This window comes from Sitophilus oryzae, unplaced genomic scaffold, assembly GCF_002938485.1.
Source record: "Sitophilus oryzae breed Bouriz unplaced genomic scaffold, Soryzae_2.0 scaffold_1497_pilon_pilon, whole genome shotgun sequence".
NCBI classification, from domain to species: Eukaryota; Metazoa; Arthropoda; class Insecta; order Coleoptera; family Curculionidae; genus Sitophilus; species Sitophilus oryzae.
In genome coordinates, this window is record NW_022146166.1 from 253404 (window position 1) to 273760 (window position 20357).

Genomic DNA, 20357 nt, shown 5'->3' on the forward strand with positions numbered 1-20357 from the left:
AATTTAGAAAACGTCAACATTTGACGTTTCCAGTATTTTACCAAACCGTTCAGTATCAAACCGATGTTTTTCAGGAACCGCTCTTTACCGTAGTTTACCGGTCTGGTTTGCCTGGTTTTGCAACGGAATACAGCCTAAATAAAAGTTTAGAGAACAAATGACAACAACTGTCAAACGGATCGGTCATAATCATTCCAGATCATTCGTTCAATTCTTTGAATAAGAAGACTAAGGAAGGAGCATATCAAAAATCTTAGGTACACCGCGATGGGCTTCAAATATGGCCGACTTAAATTCCGGTTTATCAGTGTCGTTCTAATTTTATTTAAAAAATGTCAAACTATGATGTAGGGTAGACGTGGGGTAGACTCAATAATTTGTTGTTTTATTTTACGTTGTGAATAAATGTTGGTAGTTATTAAAATTGTTATAAAAATATAAAATTCTAATAAAAATAGATAAGTTATAATAATTATTTATTAACACAAACATCCGATACGCTACTGAAGCAGATAAGTCAAATTAACTTATCTAAATTCTTTGACATCTAATCTTTGACAAGTAATAAATAAAAGCTAAAATGCAAGAAAAATACATAATTTAGTTAATTTAAGTGAATTTCATAAATGATCGGTTTACTACACGTATGTATATTATATAGTCACTTACTAGCGAAAAGTTGTTCCATTATTTCACTCAATTTTTACCGAGATCTACCGCACGCTACACAACCAACTATTTTAGAGTCTTTTTCGATAAATCGCGATAGTGTCACTGTTAATTTAAGTTCTGCCACAATTTCCATCTAGATTTGCCACCTTTATACAACTATCAGTAGTAGAATAAATAATAAATAACATAAAATAAGCTCCGTAAAGACTGACAAATCCACAAAATTTCAAATCAAATTCAAACGTGTCAAATGAATCGTCAAACAGAACTGTCAAGGATCCCCACCATAGAGGGCTTTTTCCGCCCACCATGCATGAATACATGGATAGCATTATGCTCCTTCCTTAGTCTTCTTATTCAAATGTTCAATTATACATCCGTGCTACAAGATTGACAAAAAAACTCTCACCTCGTGCACATCACTATTATTAGGCGGGTCAGCTAGTAAATATATATTTCTTTGTTTCTTTTGATGATTTATTTACACTACAAAAAACTTTGATCGTTTAATTGATTATTGTTTTCTTTCGGTTCTCGATAACATCATTGCGTGTCAGCCGATAATTTTTACCCTCTGTGGCAACAAAGGTCCCAAATTTCGATTCTTATTTATCCAAACGAGTCTGGGAATAGGTAATTACATTCAATATGTTTAGTTGTTTAATATTTACCTACGTAAAGCACCGTCTACACACTACGCATAACTTTTTACCATACTTTTACTTTTTTACTTCTTACCTGCTCAGTCAAAACTTATCAAGTAAAAAACTGTGTAGACGGAAAAAAACGAACTTATTACATTAACTGAATTAAGACCATCTAGCAAATTGATAGGATTATTAGGTTTTTCTAACAAAATTCTCGTAAAAGTAAATTTACAAAAAATAATATGAATATACAACACCGTTAAAAAGCGACTTTTAAATTTCTAATGCATTATAAAATTCAATGTTTTTCTTTTCAACTTCACTAAAATATTTCTATAAATGATAAAAGCAGTGCTTTCTCAATTATATATATAAACGGGATTTGGTTTAAGTATTTAATACTCATTTCCAACTACAGCCTATTGCTGCCTTCCCGTTACCCGCCACACATTTCGATTTAGAGCGTCATCAGCTTCTAGGTTACGAGCTTCCATTGCTTCCTTAACCGTTCCGTTCCAGGATTTTCTAGGTCTACCTTTCTTTCTTTTGCCCTGGGGAGCCAATTGAAAAACTTTTTTTGCTACCTGTTCTCCGGCATACGCAGAACATGTCCAAACCACTTTAAGCAGGATTTTTCGATTCGATCTAGTACTGTTTTCTCCGATGCATTCTTGAATTTTGCGCTTGCAGCAACTTGAATTTTGCGCTTTGCGTCTGCACTCAGAGTCCATAGCTGTAAACCATAGCAAGAACTGTCTCCACCAATGTTCGTCCAAGTCTCTTTTTAGTTGTTGCAGACAAGTTTCGGTCCCACTAGAGGCTATTAAGACAACCAATAATTTGTTTTCTCTTTTGAATTTGGGTTTGTATTTCTTCTTTGCCCAAACCCTCGTTGTTGATAGTAGCACCCAGGTATTTAAATGTGTCTAATTGTTGAATCTGGACGTTATCATTAATGAAGACTTCAAAACAAACGTTGGAATTGACAGCTAGGTATTCCATCTTTTTTAGACTAACCTGAAGTTCCCATTTGTTGTATTCTTGATAAAGCCTCTTTTTCATGAACTCCAGATTGTATAAGTCCTGCGTAATCACGACCTGATCGTCTGTAAAACTATATCCAATAGGTATTCCCATACCTTGACATCTCGTCTTCTATTCCCTAAAAGATACGTCGACGTAAGCGTTGAAGATCAGAGGAGATAAGCTGTATCTCCACCTGTATTCTCCATTATCTTTACCAAAAACTGATCTAAAATCGTAGGTAAAACTTCTAATATCAACACTAATCTTTAACCTGGAAGAGTCCATCCATAACATGGAATGGGGATCCTCCAGCGGTTTAAGACACTTAAAGAGATCCAAAATTATGGCCGAGAAAAATCAAAGATTTTCCTTGATTTAAGTGAAAACAATCTTCGGATTGTTACGGGGGTTTTACGAGGGTTTTTAACAGGACACTGTCTCCTCAAAGAACACCTCAGTAGATTGAAGCTAAGAAACAACGGCGAATGTAGATTCTGTAGGGAAAATGGGGAAGAACAGCTCATCACTGAGAGGACAACCATTCGTACCATGAACTTTGGTACAACTGATATTGGAGACGGACAATTAACTTCTGTAAAACCGTCTCAGATACTAGCTTCTCTCAAAGCCATGAAACTATGATGAGATATAACTTAAAAAATGATGGCGCATTAGATCTGTAAGGTCGCTGTTATTAACCCCCCTCACGCAAATTCTACATTTTACATCTGTCTTGTTTCTAACTGACAGGTAAAATGATATGTTTAGACGAGGCTTAAGATAGTAACTCAAAAATAACAAGCCACAAACCTGTTTTGGATAAAGCTTAACAATTCAATATTGTTATTATAATTTTTTTATTCTGAAGTTATGTAGGTGCTTCAGATAATCTCAGTAATTAAATATATGCATGTCGATTCCATATTGTTGAGTGTTATTCGGAAATAATAATTAATATTTCTACCAAAGATAATGATTATTTTGATAATTGTTTATTCATAACGTCGAGTACTTCAGTGAAACAACTGGTGTTTAATGAAATGTGAGATATAACAAATAAATATAATCTAACATAACTGTATGTTTATGTTTTATTTATTATGTTCGAATATTTGTTTAGAATATATAGACAATGATTTATTTCAAATAAAAATTGTTATATCAAACTTGTGGGCAAGGCCAAGACCAAGAGGAAAAATTGAAAAAAATATAAGTAATTTTACAAAAAAAAAAAATGATACGCCCAAGTAGCATCTATCTGACTTCGAACTAAATCTGACCTGAAGCGACGTCAGACTTTGTGCAAATTTAGGTCGGCTGCTGGTGATACGACTGGTGACGTCGCTTTCCTATTAAAAGTGACGTCGTTGGATCCGAGTTGGTAAATCCAACGATCTGTCGACGTACAAAATAACAACGTACCATTTTTATTAATTTCTCAACGTCGTTCCAACGTTGGCTTGCACGACGTACCTATACTTGAACTAGCCCGACGTCTACCCGTTGTCCGAATAGGATACGTCTCACTGATAATCCCTAAAGTAATGTCCAATTATATTTTGTTGTATTTTATGTTCATATTTTAACCTAATTTACGTATCTCTATTTACGTCCGTCAATAAAACCCATTAAGTAGCATTTGCGGCCTAATAAACATCATGAACATAACCTAATAAAAAGTTTTTGTAAACAAACTTTTTTTTTATTATGCCTAAAAAAACACTAGAAAGGCATTTAGACATTTATCTACATTTTACAGAAAGAGGTCGAGGCTTTTGCAAAATAATAATAGTAGTAGTGATGTCTTCCCTCCGCCCATGAATGCTTTTTATCCGGAAGAGATGCTGCATTACACTGGTGCATCTTAATTTCATTTGTTAGCTTAGGAAACCAGCAGACCCCATCCTCCTCCCACATGTGAGGTACTGGTTCCAATTCTTTTAAATTTTGTATATACTATCTTAAAAAAGTGGCTGCCCATTGTTTTAAAGAGAAAACAAAAACTAAAATATAGTTGCACAAATCCACAAATCACTGATACGCAAATTGAGGTTACGTAGCGTACGTTGGAATTATATACGTCATAATACGATTGCCGGTCGTCCGGTTTGATGACTTCGGTCGTGTGAGACGACTAATGTTGGAAACCCGGTCGGAATTGGTATATTGGTAGTTCATATTAAGTCGGACACAGAAATCCGCCATTCTTAATAGGTATCCGATTGTCAGCCATTTTAAAATCGTTTGTTGTTTTTAAAATTTATATTCACATTCCGATTTCTAGTAAAATAATATTGATAAGGTTGAGTTTGGGGGGAACCACAGTACAGTTTTATGATTAAACCAGCTAGAAAATAAAAAAAATATTTTGCGTGTTACTTTTTTATAGATATTTTTATTTCATAAATCTACCTACTTTTGAAGGCGCTCGTTGTTTTCCGGAGTATTTTAATCAGATATATCAAAAAAGTGACTTCCGTTGACAAAACTGATGTCTAGATTAATGATTCAGAATTATTATAATATGAAATTAGATAGGCACTTATAGTTCTATTCCAGGAGTGATTATGAATCCATTTGTAATTAGGTAGTTTGGTTAGGTTTTTATGTATTCTTGGTAGCGAATATGAAACCAAACGTAACGTAAGTGCTTAGCGATGAATTTTAAGTGACTAAAATCCAACGTAATATGACGCTGGTAATTGGTAGAATTACATTCCCTATTAGGTCAGATACCGACGTCGCACAGTGCTTCGAACATATGGCTCAATAGGACAAAAAATGCAAAACTTCTCTTTTATTGTAGGCAATTTATTCAAACTAGGTTTATTTGACACAAATGTAGAATTACATTCCCTATTAGGTCAGATACCGACGTCGAGGCGACCCGAATCTGTATTCCCCATTTAGGTGCAAATAAGGGTCGTCAGGCGGTCGAACCGACGTTGGTACCCGACGTCGGGTTTATTGAACGCGACGTATACCCGACGTTAGATAACGTCCAAATGCTACTTGGGACATTAGAGTATTTTTAATAAGAAACTTGTAAAAATAAAAATAAATCATATTTTCACAAAAAATGTAATTTTGCAAACAATATTAGTAACAATATTAAATTATTACTACAAAACGAGTTTAAAAATTAAAATTAAATAAGAAATACAATCTTGTAGTAAAATTGCCTGTGTCTAGACACATTCACAAAACTTGTGTGAATTTACCATAAAATATTTAGTAAAAAATGACGCCACGTCACGTGACTTCTTGTGAAGCTGATGCGTATTAAGTAATCGACGTAGTTAGAGGAAACAACGAATGACGAAGAACATTTTAAGCATTATTTTGTCTCTCTATATAATTTGCCTGATGTTCTAGCTAATTAAAAGGTAAAAACCAACATTTTCCCTTCAACATTCAAAAAACCTTAGCCGAAGAACACTTTGAAGAACAGTTTCTAAGCATAAAAAGGGCAAATTCAAATTCAAATACAATACCTCTCTCAAAACAAACGTTCTGCGTTGCCTTAGAACCCCTAATTAACCGAAAGCAAATTAATTAAATTTAAAGATAATTAAATTCAACCTTAATAAGCTGTTTTAGTCTTAGCTTTTTTTTTCCTTTGGCTAATTTACAGACCTGAGGGCTTTAGTGAACCGCGAAAAGGGTTTTAATTATTAAACCAAACTTTGAATCGATGTTTGGATAAGTAAAGAGCTTGAAATCGTGGCTAATATATATTAGATAAATCCTGTAGTAATGTTAATTAAACTAACCGTTAGAAATTATATCAGTCTTATTCTATAAATGAGAGAAAAGACCTAAAGCGAGAACAACTCTTGAGGCTTTTATACAGGGTGGCACCTCTCATACGCCGTGGAAACCTAAATAGAATTATTCTCTAAAATAATTAGGGAAGTCAATAATTGTCTCGTCCGACGATGGACCACCCGGTATACTTCTCTTATAAAACTCACCTTTATTTTTCTCCCAGAATCAAAATACAGTAAATAAAAGAAATTAAAAAACCAACAAAAGGATAAAATGAGTGCTAAGAAAAAACGCTCTTTAGTTTATTTTCTTTAAATTCTCTCGATTCTTCTGTAATGAAAGCAGCTCAATTAATATCGGTAAAATCAGAATGTTAAATTACTTCCTACAAGCATACCGTGCTCCGTCTTAACTTCAAGTACTTTCTGATTGATTTCTCAACCGCGTTCGCCGAGATCACCCCGCCTCGCTCGAGCATCCATTTTATCTCGAATATCTTCTCAGGCCAGATGGATATTAATGAGACCAATTCCTAACACTTCCCATTCGTAATCCCTTCTTCAGGCGCTTTGCCTCGTTTCAACTACATTAATTCCGGAACAGTGGAAGTCGTTAAAGCGTCGAATTGCTGTGTAAATTGTGATATTTTAACAATTTCATATTGTTACGATGTTTTTATACAGGGTGATTCAAAAAAGATGTGCCATCTCTCGTGGGGAGAGATGTGCCATCTCTCACCGATTCTCCTTTATTTCGTAGCTATAGGATATTAAAGTCTTAATTATCTTTCGATTTATTATAATTTTCTTCCAAATACTTTTCGTGATCAGTGGTGTTAGATCTAGAATGACCTCCATTGCTGCTGTTGGACAGGTTCTCATGGCTCCTGTGATGCAAACGCATGCCAGTCTCTGGACTTTGCACAGGTTTGGTCTTGCCATCCGTTGCTCTACTTTTGTGTACCGGGCAACTGTTCCATAAGTAATCCAGCGCCAAATGTTAGAGGCGCAGCCCCATCTACTTCCGGCCACTCTTCTACATATCATGAGAGCCTTTGTGGCTTTGCTGGCACTGTTCTTAATATGCCTGTTCTACAGGAGTTTACCCCAGATATTTGACTTCCCATGTGATGGCAGTATTTCCTTTCCATTTAGTTGGATTCTTTAAAATTTTCAGACTTCGCGTTCTGGTGAATGGCACTGTCGCGGTTTTATCTGAGTTGATACTCAGCCCGACAGTCCTGCACCATCTTTCAGTGATACGGAGTCATCTTTGGATAATATTATGGCATGTCATCTGCATACTCAATGCAGTGTATTTCCGCTAGAGTTAATTCGTCTAGTAGTTTCTCCACTACCAAACTCCATAGCAAAGTGGAAGTTCCTCCACCTTGTGGAGTTCCTTGCGTTGTTTTAACAGCTACAATTTTGCTGCCCATCTGAGCCTCTGCTGTTCGTGTTGACAGCATTTCCCAAAACCAGCGAATAATAGTTCTGTTCACCCCTCTTGTTTTCTCTGAGATCTCCTGAGCACCTTATGTGGTATATTGTCAAACGCCCCCGCAATATCCAAGAAGGCACAAATTGCTGTTTCTTTGCTATCCAGACTTTTCTCCGTTATTGACTCCGTTAATTGGTTACAACTGCCCGCTCTATATGCATGCTGACTATCGTGCAGTTGTTTAACCTTCAGATGATTTTCTCCAATATTGTTGTCAACTACTTTCTCCAGCGTTTTTAGTATGAACGATGTGAGACTAATAGGCTTAAATGACTTGGGATTTGTCCAGTCAGTTTTGCCTATTTTGGGTATGAAGATTACTTTTGCTCTTCTCCAGGTAGTTGGTATATATCCCATCGCTATACTGCTTCTTGTAATGCTTAGTAGATGGCGAGTAGCTCTTTCCTGACCCTCCTTTAGAGGGACAGGAAAGATCCCATCTACCCCTGCTGCTTTATAGGGCTGAAAGATTTTTGTTCTGTTATTACTAGCTTGGCCACTTCCCAATCTTCCCTGCAAGGGCTGTGGGGATCAGTGAGAGCTACATGCTTATCAATAGGTATGCTACCTTGAAGGTGTGTATAAAGTAGGAGATTAGCTGTCTCTTCCTCTCCTTCCGTGTAGCTTTCGTCAGATTTCTTAAGTGCCATGCTGGGGATAGACCCACTCTTGGCTATATATTTGTGCAGTCTAGCTGCATAAGGAGTAGAAGTGATGTTTTCGCAAAAAGATCTAAAGCTAGACCGCTTTGCCCTTCTTATCTCCTTATTATACTGAGTTAATTTCTCGTTGTAGAGCTGCCATTCGCCACTAGATTTAGCTCTGTTAAAGAGCCGTTGGGCCTCCGATCTAAGATTTGCCTACTTCTTGTTCCACCAGGGATTTTTGTTACTTTTTTGTATGCCTTTACTTGTGGGACAACTTGCCAGCCCACTAAGAGAGATTTTTCTAGATTTAAGTAAGAACAATGTTCGAATTGTTACGGAGTTTTTACAAGGACACTGTCTCCTCTATGAACACTTCAGTGGATTGAAGCTAAGAAATAACGGCGAATGCAGATTCTTTGAGGAAAATGGGGAAACATCAGAACACATCATCACTGAATGCCCCGAGACGAAAACGATTTGTGCCGTAAACTTTGGTACGACTGATATCGGAGATGGAGAACAAACCTCTGTAAAACCATCTCAGATACTGACTTTCATCAAAACCCTGAGACTGTATGATAGAAAGTTAAAAACAACAGTTTCTCTCTTAACTATGACAAGACGAAAATGTTTTAATCTGAAGAAAGAATATACCTATTAGGTACATACTTCTGTACAAAAAAAAATTCATCAAATGAGACACCACTGGCTAGAGTTTTGTATATTTTCGAAAGCAAAAACAGGCTCCGAGAAATAACAAAAGGAAAACGAAAAAATACGGAGAAAAAGGAGACTGAAAAATGGATAACCGATGACAAAAAGTTTTTTGCGGAGAGAAATATCGGAATTCACTTGTTGCGAACGAACTGTCAGCCGTGGCGCGCTCGTCGTTCTCTTCTTTTTGCCCCGCCATCCTCGCGGAAGAATCGACGTGGATTTAACGAAAATAACCGATATTGCTTTTTTCCCGAGCCATTTTATCCGTCCGCCGGTTATTAAATTTCTTGCGCGTCCTGTTTTATTATGTTTTATTTATTTACTGTCTTTTTGTCCACGATTCGCCGAAATAACAACAAGGTTTTATTTGATAGATACTAGAAGAATTTTCGGCTTGTTTTTATTCATTTTAACTTAATCGAATTTACAAAATATTACTTTTGATAAAAAAAAACACTATACTTTTGTGGTGGGCTCATTTTTCCATAGTGTGGAATGGTTAATAAAGAAAGAATTTTAAAACTCACTTTGTCATGGTGCATCTTTTCTCTTTTCCGTTGCTAGCTTTTCAAGCAAACAATGTAGCTAGAAAGGGAGCGAACACCCTACTAACTGTAGAAAAACCTAGAGGTGAGAATTCTAGTTTCTTGGGAGGAACTAATTCCTTAGTTCTAGTTCCTGCCGAGAAATAGTTCCTTGAACTAGGTCTTTAGTTCACATTAGTTCCCGATTAACGATCGACATCTCCGTTGCTTGCTCATGGGTTTCGTTATATGTCAGAACTATTCACAGTATGACCTGTATTATAAAAATTATACAGGTACGAAATATAACGAGTCGTGTAATTGCGTATTTTAAAAACATAATAGGTAAGTTTTATAGCAGATAAAAACAAAAAATGAAAAAAGAAACTCAAGTCAAAGTTTACAAAGCTATATCGCAAATCAATTGGAGCAAATAATAAACTACTTAATATTAGCTCATATGTAGGTGAAGCTAAATGATAAATGTGAAGGTAAAGTTTTCTCTCTTCAAGCTTTTTGTTTTTGTCTAAAAAGTTAGAATACCTACTTCCTTTTATAAGATATTTCTTAATTTTAGAGACCTAAAGTGAAACATTCTCATAAAATATTCAGAGAACAAACTAGAAATTAAAAACAATATCCGCGACAATTTTCTATAGTAATTATGGATCCATCCGAGATATTTTATATCTCGAATCTGGAGATTGAATAGATTTCCGTGAACTAGTCTTTTAAGTAGTTCCTCTAGTTCTTCTCAGTACTTTCGGTTCGGGACCGGTAACATACGGCTGGCATTTCCCACTCCCGCCTAGAATCGGGCTACGATCGCGCTGGCCGATCCGTACGTAGTCTTTTATTTAGTCCCTCTAGTTCCTCTCGGTCCGGGATCGATAACATACGGCCAGCACTCCCCATTCCCGCCTAGCATCGGTCTACGATCGCGCTGGCCGATCCGTCGCCGTCGCTATTATACAGGGTGTCCCAGAAATAAGTGCAAATATTTTAACTGGTAGTATAGTTCAACCCCAGAAACACGCCTATGAGGTTTTTTTCGCGAAAAAAAAATGTTGAAAATTTAAAATTTTTCTTGACGCGAAATTTGAAAAAACTTTTTAGTGCCACTTGTTTATTCACATGAGATTTCCCTACGGTGTATCTAAACCGTGCAGTGTTGCAACCTCCTATGTTATCCACATTCTACATAGTTCGGCGGAACATAGTTCTACATTTATAAATTCATAGACAAATTTCTACTCAAAAAATTAGGAATGTTAAATTTAATCTTTTATCAGTGCTCATTATTAATAATTATAGAAAAAAAACACATTAATTATTTTTAGTACTTACCTTTCAATGAAAACTTAACAAAAACCACCGAAAATTAACTAAAACATTACGTTTATGACGTTGCAGAAAATCTTTGTTATGCTGCAAAATAACTTTATTTTGGAATAAATTTAATAAAATGATTCATATTATTCACAATCAGGTCACAAAAAGAAATTCCTAAAATGTTTATCGTAATTTAGAATTCAATTCAAGAAATTTAGAAAACAGCCCAACGAATAATCAGTTCATTTTTGTTTTGTTTGTTTTCTTTCATGTTTCTCTGTTTTATTTGAACCACTGTTTTACAAAACACCTTGAAAAGCGTACATTACTTTGAATACCTTTCTGAATGAATAAATGTTGAGAATTATTGTCTCTTATCGCCACTTCACGAACTACTTTCAATCTAAGAAAATACATGTTTCACTCAACAATTATTGACAACGTATTTTGTTTTTCCGCTATTTTTTCGATGTATTTCGACAATTCCATCGACAACCTAACCGGTCGTTCTTCTCTGGCCTAACCGTCAGCCAAGAACCACCGCGTGTGAACTGGTCCTTTGAGTCGCCGGTCGCCGCGCCGTCGTGGCGGGCTTGCGTCAGACGACCATGTTAAGCAACGTTGCCGTAGTTACAACAATTTCAAATTCAAGACATTCGAAGCAATCAAATTCGTATTAAATTTTAAAAATAAAACAGAGAAACATGAAAGGAAATAAAGAAAACAAAAATGAATTTATTATTCGTCGGGCTGTTTTCGATGTATTGAATTCTGAATTACGATAAACATTTTAAAAATTCCTTTTTTGTGACCTTATCAATAACCAATTCATTTGTGTTTTGTTTGTTTCCTTTCATGTTTTTCTGTTTTATTTTTAAAATTTAATACGAATTTGATTGCTTCGAGTGTCTTGAATTTGAAATTGTTGAAACTACGGCAACCTCGCATGACGCAAGCTCGATACGGCGGCGCGACAAAGGAGCAGTTACCAGTGATGCGTCCATGCGCCGCTCTCTTGGCCGGCGGCCGACGCGACGATTGGGCTGTCGATGGAATTGTTGAAATACATAGATGAAATAGCGAAAAAACAAAATACGTATTTAAAATTGTTGAGTGAAACATGTATTTTCTTAGATTGAAAGTAGTTCGGAAAGTGGCGGTAAGAGACAATAATTCTCAACATTTATTCATTCAGAAAGGTATTCAAAGTAATGTGTGCATTTCAAGGTGTTTTGTAAATCAGTGATTCAAACTGTGATGAGGCATATATGAAAATAATGTGTTAAAAATGGGGACTGTTATTTTAGTAGTTATTATAATAACTACAGCATGTACAAGTAAAGCAGCACAGTGAAGTGTATTTTAGTTAAGTGTATATCGAAAAAGAGAACTCTCACAGTTACATCGATCTGTCATAAGTATCTTTTTTAATGTTGGGTAAGTTTTTTAATTTAACTTTTTTAACACATTTTTTAACACATTAAACATTTAACTTTTAATTTATTTTATGTAATAATATCACAATCTTAAAAATGTAATGCATCTCTGCAAACTCCTCAGGTGTTGTGATTTTATGACTTACTTTTAACATATACTTTCTTGTCCCTATGCACAGTGCGTCGAATTAACTGAAATCCGGGTTTGATCCGGGTAATTGGATGTAGTTGGCGATATCTGCCGGCGGTTCTCAAAATGTTGCGATTATTTTTTTAAATTTTCAAAGTTAAATAACTCGGTTATTTTCAATTTATTTTAAAAATGGTAAAGAGAAAATATGTTTATTTTGACCAGATCTACCACCCCTTAAAATATCTGCACTCATTTCTGGGACACCCTGTATATCAGTTCCCGGAAGAGGTCCTGAGGAACTAGATATTTGAGAAACCAGGAACTAGTTCCTTTCGTTCCGTAGTCGTAATAATTCATTGGAACTAGTTCGTTTACGAACCACACACCTCTAACAGAACCATTTTGTTTCCCAAGTGAAAAATAACTTAAAGCAGAACTCAAGAACCTGCAAGTCTCCATCCATAACCTGGAATGGGAATTCTCCAACGGTCTCTCGAAGAAATGTTTCTGGATTTATGTAAACGGAGGGGAAACGGAACGTAGCTGATACGGAAGGTATAGTGAGAATCAACCTTAATCCTCCGAGTAAAGCACGTAAAAATACGAGACGCCTCCGCCACTGGTTGGTTTCTCCAGTCTACCCGCTTGCCATTATTTAACTGACGCCCCGATAAAAGGACGAATTAATTTGAGAAACCGGGAGGAAAGATTGTTTCGTCAAATATTTACGGGGCTTATGGCTTATTTAAGAGGATTTTCTCGACGGTATAGGGAAGTCCCGCGTGCATTATTAAATGTTCCAAAATACTTTTTCATCTCGTATTTATTGGCATAAGATCGATTCATTCGAAGATTAATAATATTTCTATAGCTCCGTCTATACATTACTTTTTACCTGTCAGTCTTACATGTTCATTCAAAACGTATCAAGTAAAATATTACGTGTAGACTAAAAACTGACTATTTTACTTAAACAGTTGATTGAAGAAATAAGTATATATGCAACATTATGAGCGATTTCGTGGCACAAAACCTATCCGAGATGTAGCTGGCGATACCGTCGCCGCTAGTCAACCTGTCCGAGATTTAGTTTAGCTCCGCGCCGCTGCGCGCTGATAGTCGTTTACAGCGCAGCGGATAAAGAAATCTGCACCGTAATTCTGCTTTCAGTAGACATAGTGGGTGGTTGCCGGAGACAGTGTTGCCAGAACTACGAATTAATCCGATTCATTGTGTCGTCGTTTCTTGTTCAATGTCATTGGCATCTTAATTATTATTCATACATCTGGTATTATGGTATTCTGGTATATTATTGTTATTATTTATTGTCATTATCAAAAAGACTACTGATAAAGTGACATAAAAATAAGGTTACTTTTTCGTATTTATTATATTTTTGCTAATATCTTCGGTTTGGAAAAAGATATCCAGTTGTGGTTGTTGCTGACTTTTTGAAGTTTTTATCTTCTTTACTATCAGCTAAAATTGCAAATACCGTATGATAAATCCCATTAACACGTACCATTCTTGTTTCAGTGGCATCAGCGGCAACATGTCCAAAGAAAGTCTTCCAAACGACACAGTAGTGAACACCAAACGATCCCACAAAGACGACTCGCACAAAATCCCTAATATTGATGACAAAGACGAACAAGTAGACGATTTCAGCGATTTGATGGACTACGTGGCTCTGGACAGTTTGGAGAGGGAAAAATACAAGTTGGAAGTAGGTCGAAGTCACGGTGTCATCAGTAAAGTTGCTGGTGGTACCAATTCTGATAATCCGACTATAGGAGACCTGAAAAATATTATCATAGAGTAAGTACCTTTTTTTTGCATGGTAATTCAGACATCGCTATAATTAGGGAAGCAGAGAAAATATACCTTAGATTTAACATCAATTTTCTCTTGATCTCACTGCTATATTTGGATTTGACGCCGTCAAAGAGTGAAAATCGTTATTCCCTGAAATGCCTAATGATTTCACGTATTGCCTAGAAACAGCGGAACTTTTCAAGAGGTTACATCTTTGTATCATCTGTTTTTAAGTTTTAGGCGATCATTGAATTGAAGAAAATGTTGTCTATTTGTGACTGAAAGTAAGGCGTCTTTCGTAATTACGATATTTAACGAAAAAAATATACAAGGTGTCCCAGAAATAAGTGCAGATATTTTGACTGGTAGTATATGTCGGCCCCAGAAACACGCCTATGAGGTTTTTTTTGCGAAAAAATTTTTGAAAATTTTATATTTTTCTTGACATTTTCCGAGAAATTTTAAAAAACTTTTTGGTGCCACTTGTTTATTCACCTGAGATTTCTCTACGGTGTATCTAAACCTTGCAGAGTTGCCACCTCCTACGTTATCAACATATTATTTGTATTCACTGTACTTTTAAATGTATACATAAAAAATTACTAATGTTAATTCTAATCGTATCAGTGTCTAATATTAACAATTCGAGAAACAAATCACATTAATTATTTTTACGCATACCGCAATTTTATATGTATTTTTAACTCTACTTAAATAAATAACTCTTAACATTACCATAATACGAAGTCATTTCAATAAAAAAAACATTCTTTTAAATATTTTGCTTGTACTTACCCTTTTAATGAGAACCAGACTAGGTAAATTATTCTTATGAGGTTTACGAAAATTATAGTTATACCGCAAAATAATGGGAATATACCGCTAAAAATTTGGAAATGACGATCGATGACATACTGATTTTTTAACAAAGTGTCGCAATATGAATTGGCCAGATATACCGTATGATCGAAAAAAAAACGGCATTCAGTTGGCTTGGAAATGACGGTCGATGACGTTTCCCATATAAATATATTGTGGAAACGACCCAAGCTCACCTGATGGGTAGGGTCCCGAAACCGGTAGTGAGAGCAGGTTGGTCCACATTATGTCGTACACAGCGTGGAATTAATTTCTACAGGGTTGTTCACCACATACGACACGGAGTATTGTCGCTAAACGATTAAATTTTTACAAATTGTAAGTTTTGGGTTCGTTGAAGCACTATTAGAGCTACAATTTAAAAATACTTTTACAAGATACAGAGTGTCCCAAATATATAAAAAATATCAAAGTTGTATTTTTTTAAATGGAACACCTTGTATGTTATTACATTTTTGGTTTCTACGATTAAAATAAAGGTAAATTTGATTAAGGTTTATTACACTTAAACCTTACCGTTTTTGAAATATTTTCAATTTTGTGAAATTGCAGTATAAATTTTAAGGCTTCATTTCTCCGAGAATCTTAAGGCTTCATTTCTCCTATCAAAGTTTTTAATACTAAACATTTACTAAAGTTTATTTATTGATCAGTTATTGTGTTGCAATAATAAAAATTTTACTACCTTATACAAAGTGTCTAAATATTTATTTTAAATAATTATTACCTTTAAACGGCAATAACTTGTTTAATTTAAATAGAACACCCTGTATATTTTGTGAGAATCAGATGCACAATTTAATTGTCTATCAAATTGTATTACACCATTTTTTACCTATCTCTTCAAGTTTCCGTAGAAAATGCATTTTCTTGTAATTTAGAACTCATTTATCAATATACCCATGGAATACTGACATTTTAGAATATTTTTAAAGATGTACCAAATTTTTTAAGAGTACAGATACTAATATTGTCGATATAGTTCGTTTATTTCATTAAAAAATAAAAATAAATTGTTTAAATATTTGTTAAAGAGGACCAATTAATATGATTCGAGTATTCAAACTACATTAATTGACTGTTTGCGTTGATGAATAATAATTGATCCAAATACTAAAAATCTGAATTATGTATGTATATTAGACAGTGTGGTAAAAAAACTAACACCTTAAAAATGATGTTTCATTTTTTGACAAATGCTTATTTATAACAACAGAGACGTTCATTTTCATAACTTTTTATTATATTGATTTCTGATTCAAATCCACATTTATTTAGAATAATTTATTAACGAACACAATTAAGTATGTAATTAATTAGTATTTGAGCGGAAATACTGGTGGTATATTTAATTAATGGTATACTCTACTTTTTTATAAAGATTTAAGTATTTTTCTTTTTGCATACATATGAGCTAATAATATTATCGACTACTAAAAACGATGATATTACTGGCCTGTACATTTTGTACATTTGTTGTTTTAAAATCTAAAATGTCAATATTCCATGGGTATATTGATAAATGAGGTCTGAATTATAAGAAAATGCATTTTCTACGAAAACTTGAAGGGATAGGTAAAAAGTGGTATTATACAATTTGATAAACAATTAAATTGTGCATCTGATTCTCATAAAATATACAGGGTGTTCCATTTAAATTAAACAAGTTATTGCCGTTTAAAGCTAGTAATTATTTTAAATAAATTTTTAGACACTCTGTATAAGGTAGTATAATTTTTATTATTGCACCACAATAACTGATCAATAAATAAACTTCAGTAAATATTTAGTATTAAAGACTTTGATATCCTCGGAGAAATGAAGCCTTAAAATTTATACTGCAATTTCACAAAATTAAAAATATTTCAAAAACGGTAAGGTTTAAGTGTAATAAACCTTAATCAAATTTACCTTTATTTTAATCGTAGAAGCCAAAAATGTAATAACATACAGGGTGTTCCATTTAAAAAAATACAACTTTGCTATTTTTTATTTATTTGGGACACTCTGTATCTTGTAAAAATATTTTTAAATTGTAGCTCTAATAGTCCTTCAACGAACCCAAAACTTACAATTTGTAAAAATCTAATCGTTTAGCTACAATACTCCGTGTCGTATGTGGTGAACAACCCTGTATATTAACAGTTCAAGGCAAGAACTCTTATATAATTTTATTATATACCTAAAAACTGCAAGAAATTTATTTTCCATTATAAAATTTGGGCTAGCCGAAAAAGCCTTTATTTACTATCGATAGTTGTACCTCGGAAAGTACTACCATTGCACGCAGGCCGCTATTTTACGACAAGTCGTATTTATAGAATCTGCGCTGTGCTCGACATTTTGTGGAAACGACCCAAGCTCACATGATGATGGGGCAGGGCCCTGAAACCGGTAGTGAGAGCAGGTTGATCCACATTATGTCGAACACAGCGTGGAATTAATTTCTATATTAGCAGTTCAAGGCAAGAAACTCTTATATAATTTTATTTTTTACATATAAAATGACACCGATCTTCATTTCATAGCCATCGCTGACGCCGTTTTTTTCCATCATATGTTATTGTTTTCTACCGCTTGATGTTTAAGACTACTGATTAAAAACCAGAAGAATAATTATACGATTTAAAACTAAATTTTAAATAACTTTAAAACAGTTTATTTTTAGGTATGGAACATGTATAATCAAAAAGTAACGAATTAAAAACCTTTTCACTAGTGAAATAAAAAGTATGTTTCCATTTGAAAAAAATGATTCATGATAATTTTTTAATCTCTCAATTCCATGACAGCTACCGCCATTATTATATGACATTTGATCAATTTAATTTTTGAAGTAGATATGTCTTCTCTTTATGTCACAGTGGCTGTGGTAATCACTTTTTGACGTTTAGACTATACAATTTTTTGGACAGGCAACTCCAAAAATTTTAAATATTTATTTTCTCTCAAAAACGGTTAATTCATAAAACTTTATAGAGAATTTAAATATGTAATAAAAATGGGGTGTCCATTTAAAATAGGAAAGTTGCTGTCAACTTCCGGTATTTCCGGTAAGTGCCATAATAAAATAATTTTAATCGATAGATGTGCTAAAATCAATGATGTGCAAAAAATCTCCGATCTAGATATTGTAGTTCTCTAAAAACGTCCAATAAACCCTCAGGCTGGGACACCTGTAGGTATACAGACATGGGAAAGAAGTTTTCAGAAAAGAATTTTGTATTTTTTTAGATATTTTGCGGAATGAGCAAGTGACAATTAAACATATTTTTGACATCAAATTGTACTCGTAGTATGATCTTTTAGTTCTGAACATATTCTTTTTTATTCATTTTTTATTAATTTTTGATTATACCAAGGGACCACACTCGAATTTACTTGTTTATTTTACCAACAATAATTACATAAAAAATATATAAGAAAAGTGTTAGGTGTTAAATTGATTCCTATAAGCATTTTTGATGACATTTTCCATCTTTTATATCTTTTAATATTTAAAAATCTAATCTTCTGAAACAAATGATTAATTATATTTATAGCGATATAATAGTTATTTTTATACAAGACGATAAAATGATATTTTATCCCCTACCGGAAAATATTAATTCACGTCGTGATGATTTTTTTTCCATAGCGAGTTTTAAACAATATTCAGAAATTATTTCAAAGGAATTTATTACGAGTAGAAAAAATATTGTGCTGGGTTGGCGTTGGTTTCTATGTAATTTGACAAATAAACAAAGCTGTCTCTTTAGTTGTCAGTTTTGAGTCAATATTTTTAATCCTCTTTCGTGTCGATTGCTGATTGAATTGGAGCGAGAAATGGCTCAAAACGAAATAAGTAAATTACCAACAGATATTCAGGCTGAGGCGACAAACGCCATAAGTATCTAAACTACTTCCATTTAAATCCCGAATAACTTATGAACAGGAATACAAACATTTTCAAAAAAGGAAGCAATTAAAAATGTGCGAGAAGAAATAAAGTTTTTAACCTATCCTCGCTGTTAAAGTATCATTTAATCTACCCTTGCGGTTAAAGTACTATTTTATCTACTATTTTTGATAGATATAAGGCAATTTTAACAGTTGCTATGGAAAAAATAAATATAATTCATTCATTTATGATTCATATCATATAACAAAAGTACATGATAAAATAAGTAAAGTTCTCATCAAAATGTATGCATCTCTGCAAACCTCGAAAGCGACAAGGTGGCAAAGAAAAGAGGTCGTGAAATTTTATCGGGACGTGTAAACGAAATTTAAGGCCTTGTTATCGCCTCGTATTTTTTAAATTAAGCATTCCCGCCATTACTTATTATTAAAAGAAAAATATTTACGGCGGTGATTGTCGCTCGATGCTGCGGTTGGTTAGAAACCACCGTTAAGGACCGTAATATACTTTTATCATCGACTTTCCCGCCTTATTAGAACGTTAGAAGCTTACTGCTCATAATAGGCAAGGGTATCAATATTAAATAATGTCCATGGAACCTGCCGATATCAGCGTTTAATTAAGAAAAAATGGACACTAAAATAGGGAGTGATCAACAAAGATTGAAATAGTTGGCAGTAAAGGTGGGCAAAGATTGAACGAGTCGTTCATTTGAGCAATTGAATCGTGGCCAGCACGGATCCATAAGATTTGAACGATGAGCCGTAAAAAAAATCGTGAGAATTGAATCGGATCACAATGCGATCGTTCGGTCAAAGGGTCATGAGAATTGATTCATTGCTTACAATACGGTTTGTTCAATTGAATCGTGGCCAGCACGGATTCATAAGATTTGAACGATGAGCCGTAAAAAAGAATCGTGAGAATTGAATCGGATCACAATGCGATCGTTCGGTCAAAGAGTCTTGAGAATTCATTCATTGCTTACAATACAGTTCGTTCAATTGAATCGTGGCCAGCACGGATTCATAACATTTGAACGATGAGCCGTAAAAAAAATCGTGAGAATTGAATCGGATCACAATGCGGTCTTTCGTTTCTACAGCGCGGCGGTGATATAGGCATATATGCAGGCACCAATATTTAGACTTGAACAAAAGCCCTAAACAATAGGCATAAAATGCAAACGATAAGAAAGTTATTTACAAGAAAAAAACTTATTTTAACTGTGCTTAGTACAGGAGTATCTCTAAGGTATTTAATTTTCACGTTAATATTTTTGTTAAAATAATATTACCGACTATTAAATGCCGGACTATAAGACGAAATCGTGTTTTTACGCAACTCCAAATAATAATTA

The 20357-nt window shown here is 34.2% G+C and overlaps 1 protein-coding gene across 1 annotated transcript in view; it reads left to right on the forward strand.

Annotated features, from left to right (window-relative positions):
- Positions 1–20357, forward strand: part of LOC115877688 (extracellular serine/threonine protein CG31145) — a 418713-nt gene that overhangs the window by 198597 nt on the left and 199759 nt on the right. The window contains exon 3 of the mRNA XM_030893955.1: positions 13939–14220. Coding sequence (XP_030749815.1) covers positions 13939–14220 — 282 coding nt within the window. The remainder of the gene's footprint in view (positions 1–13938; positions 14221–20357) is intronic.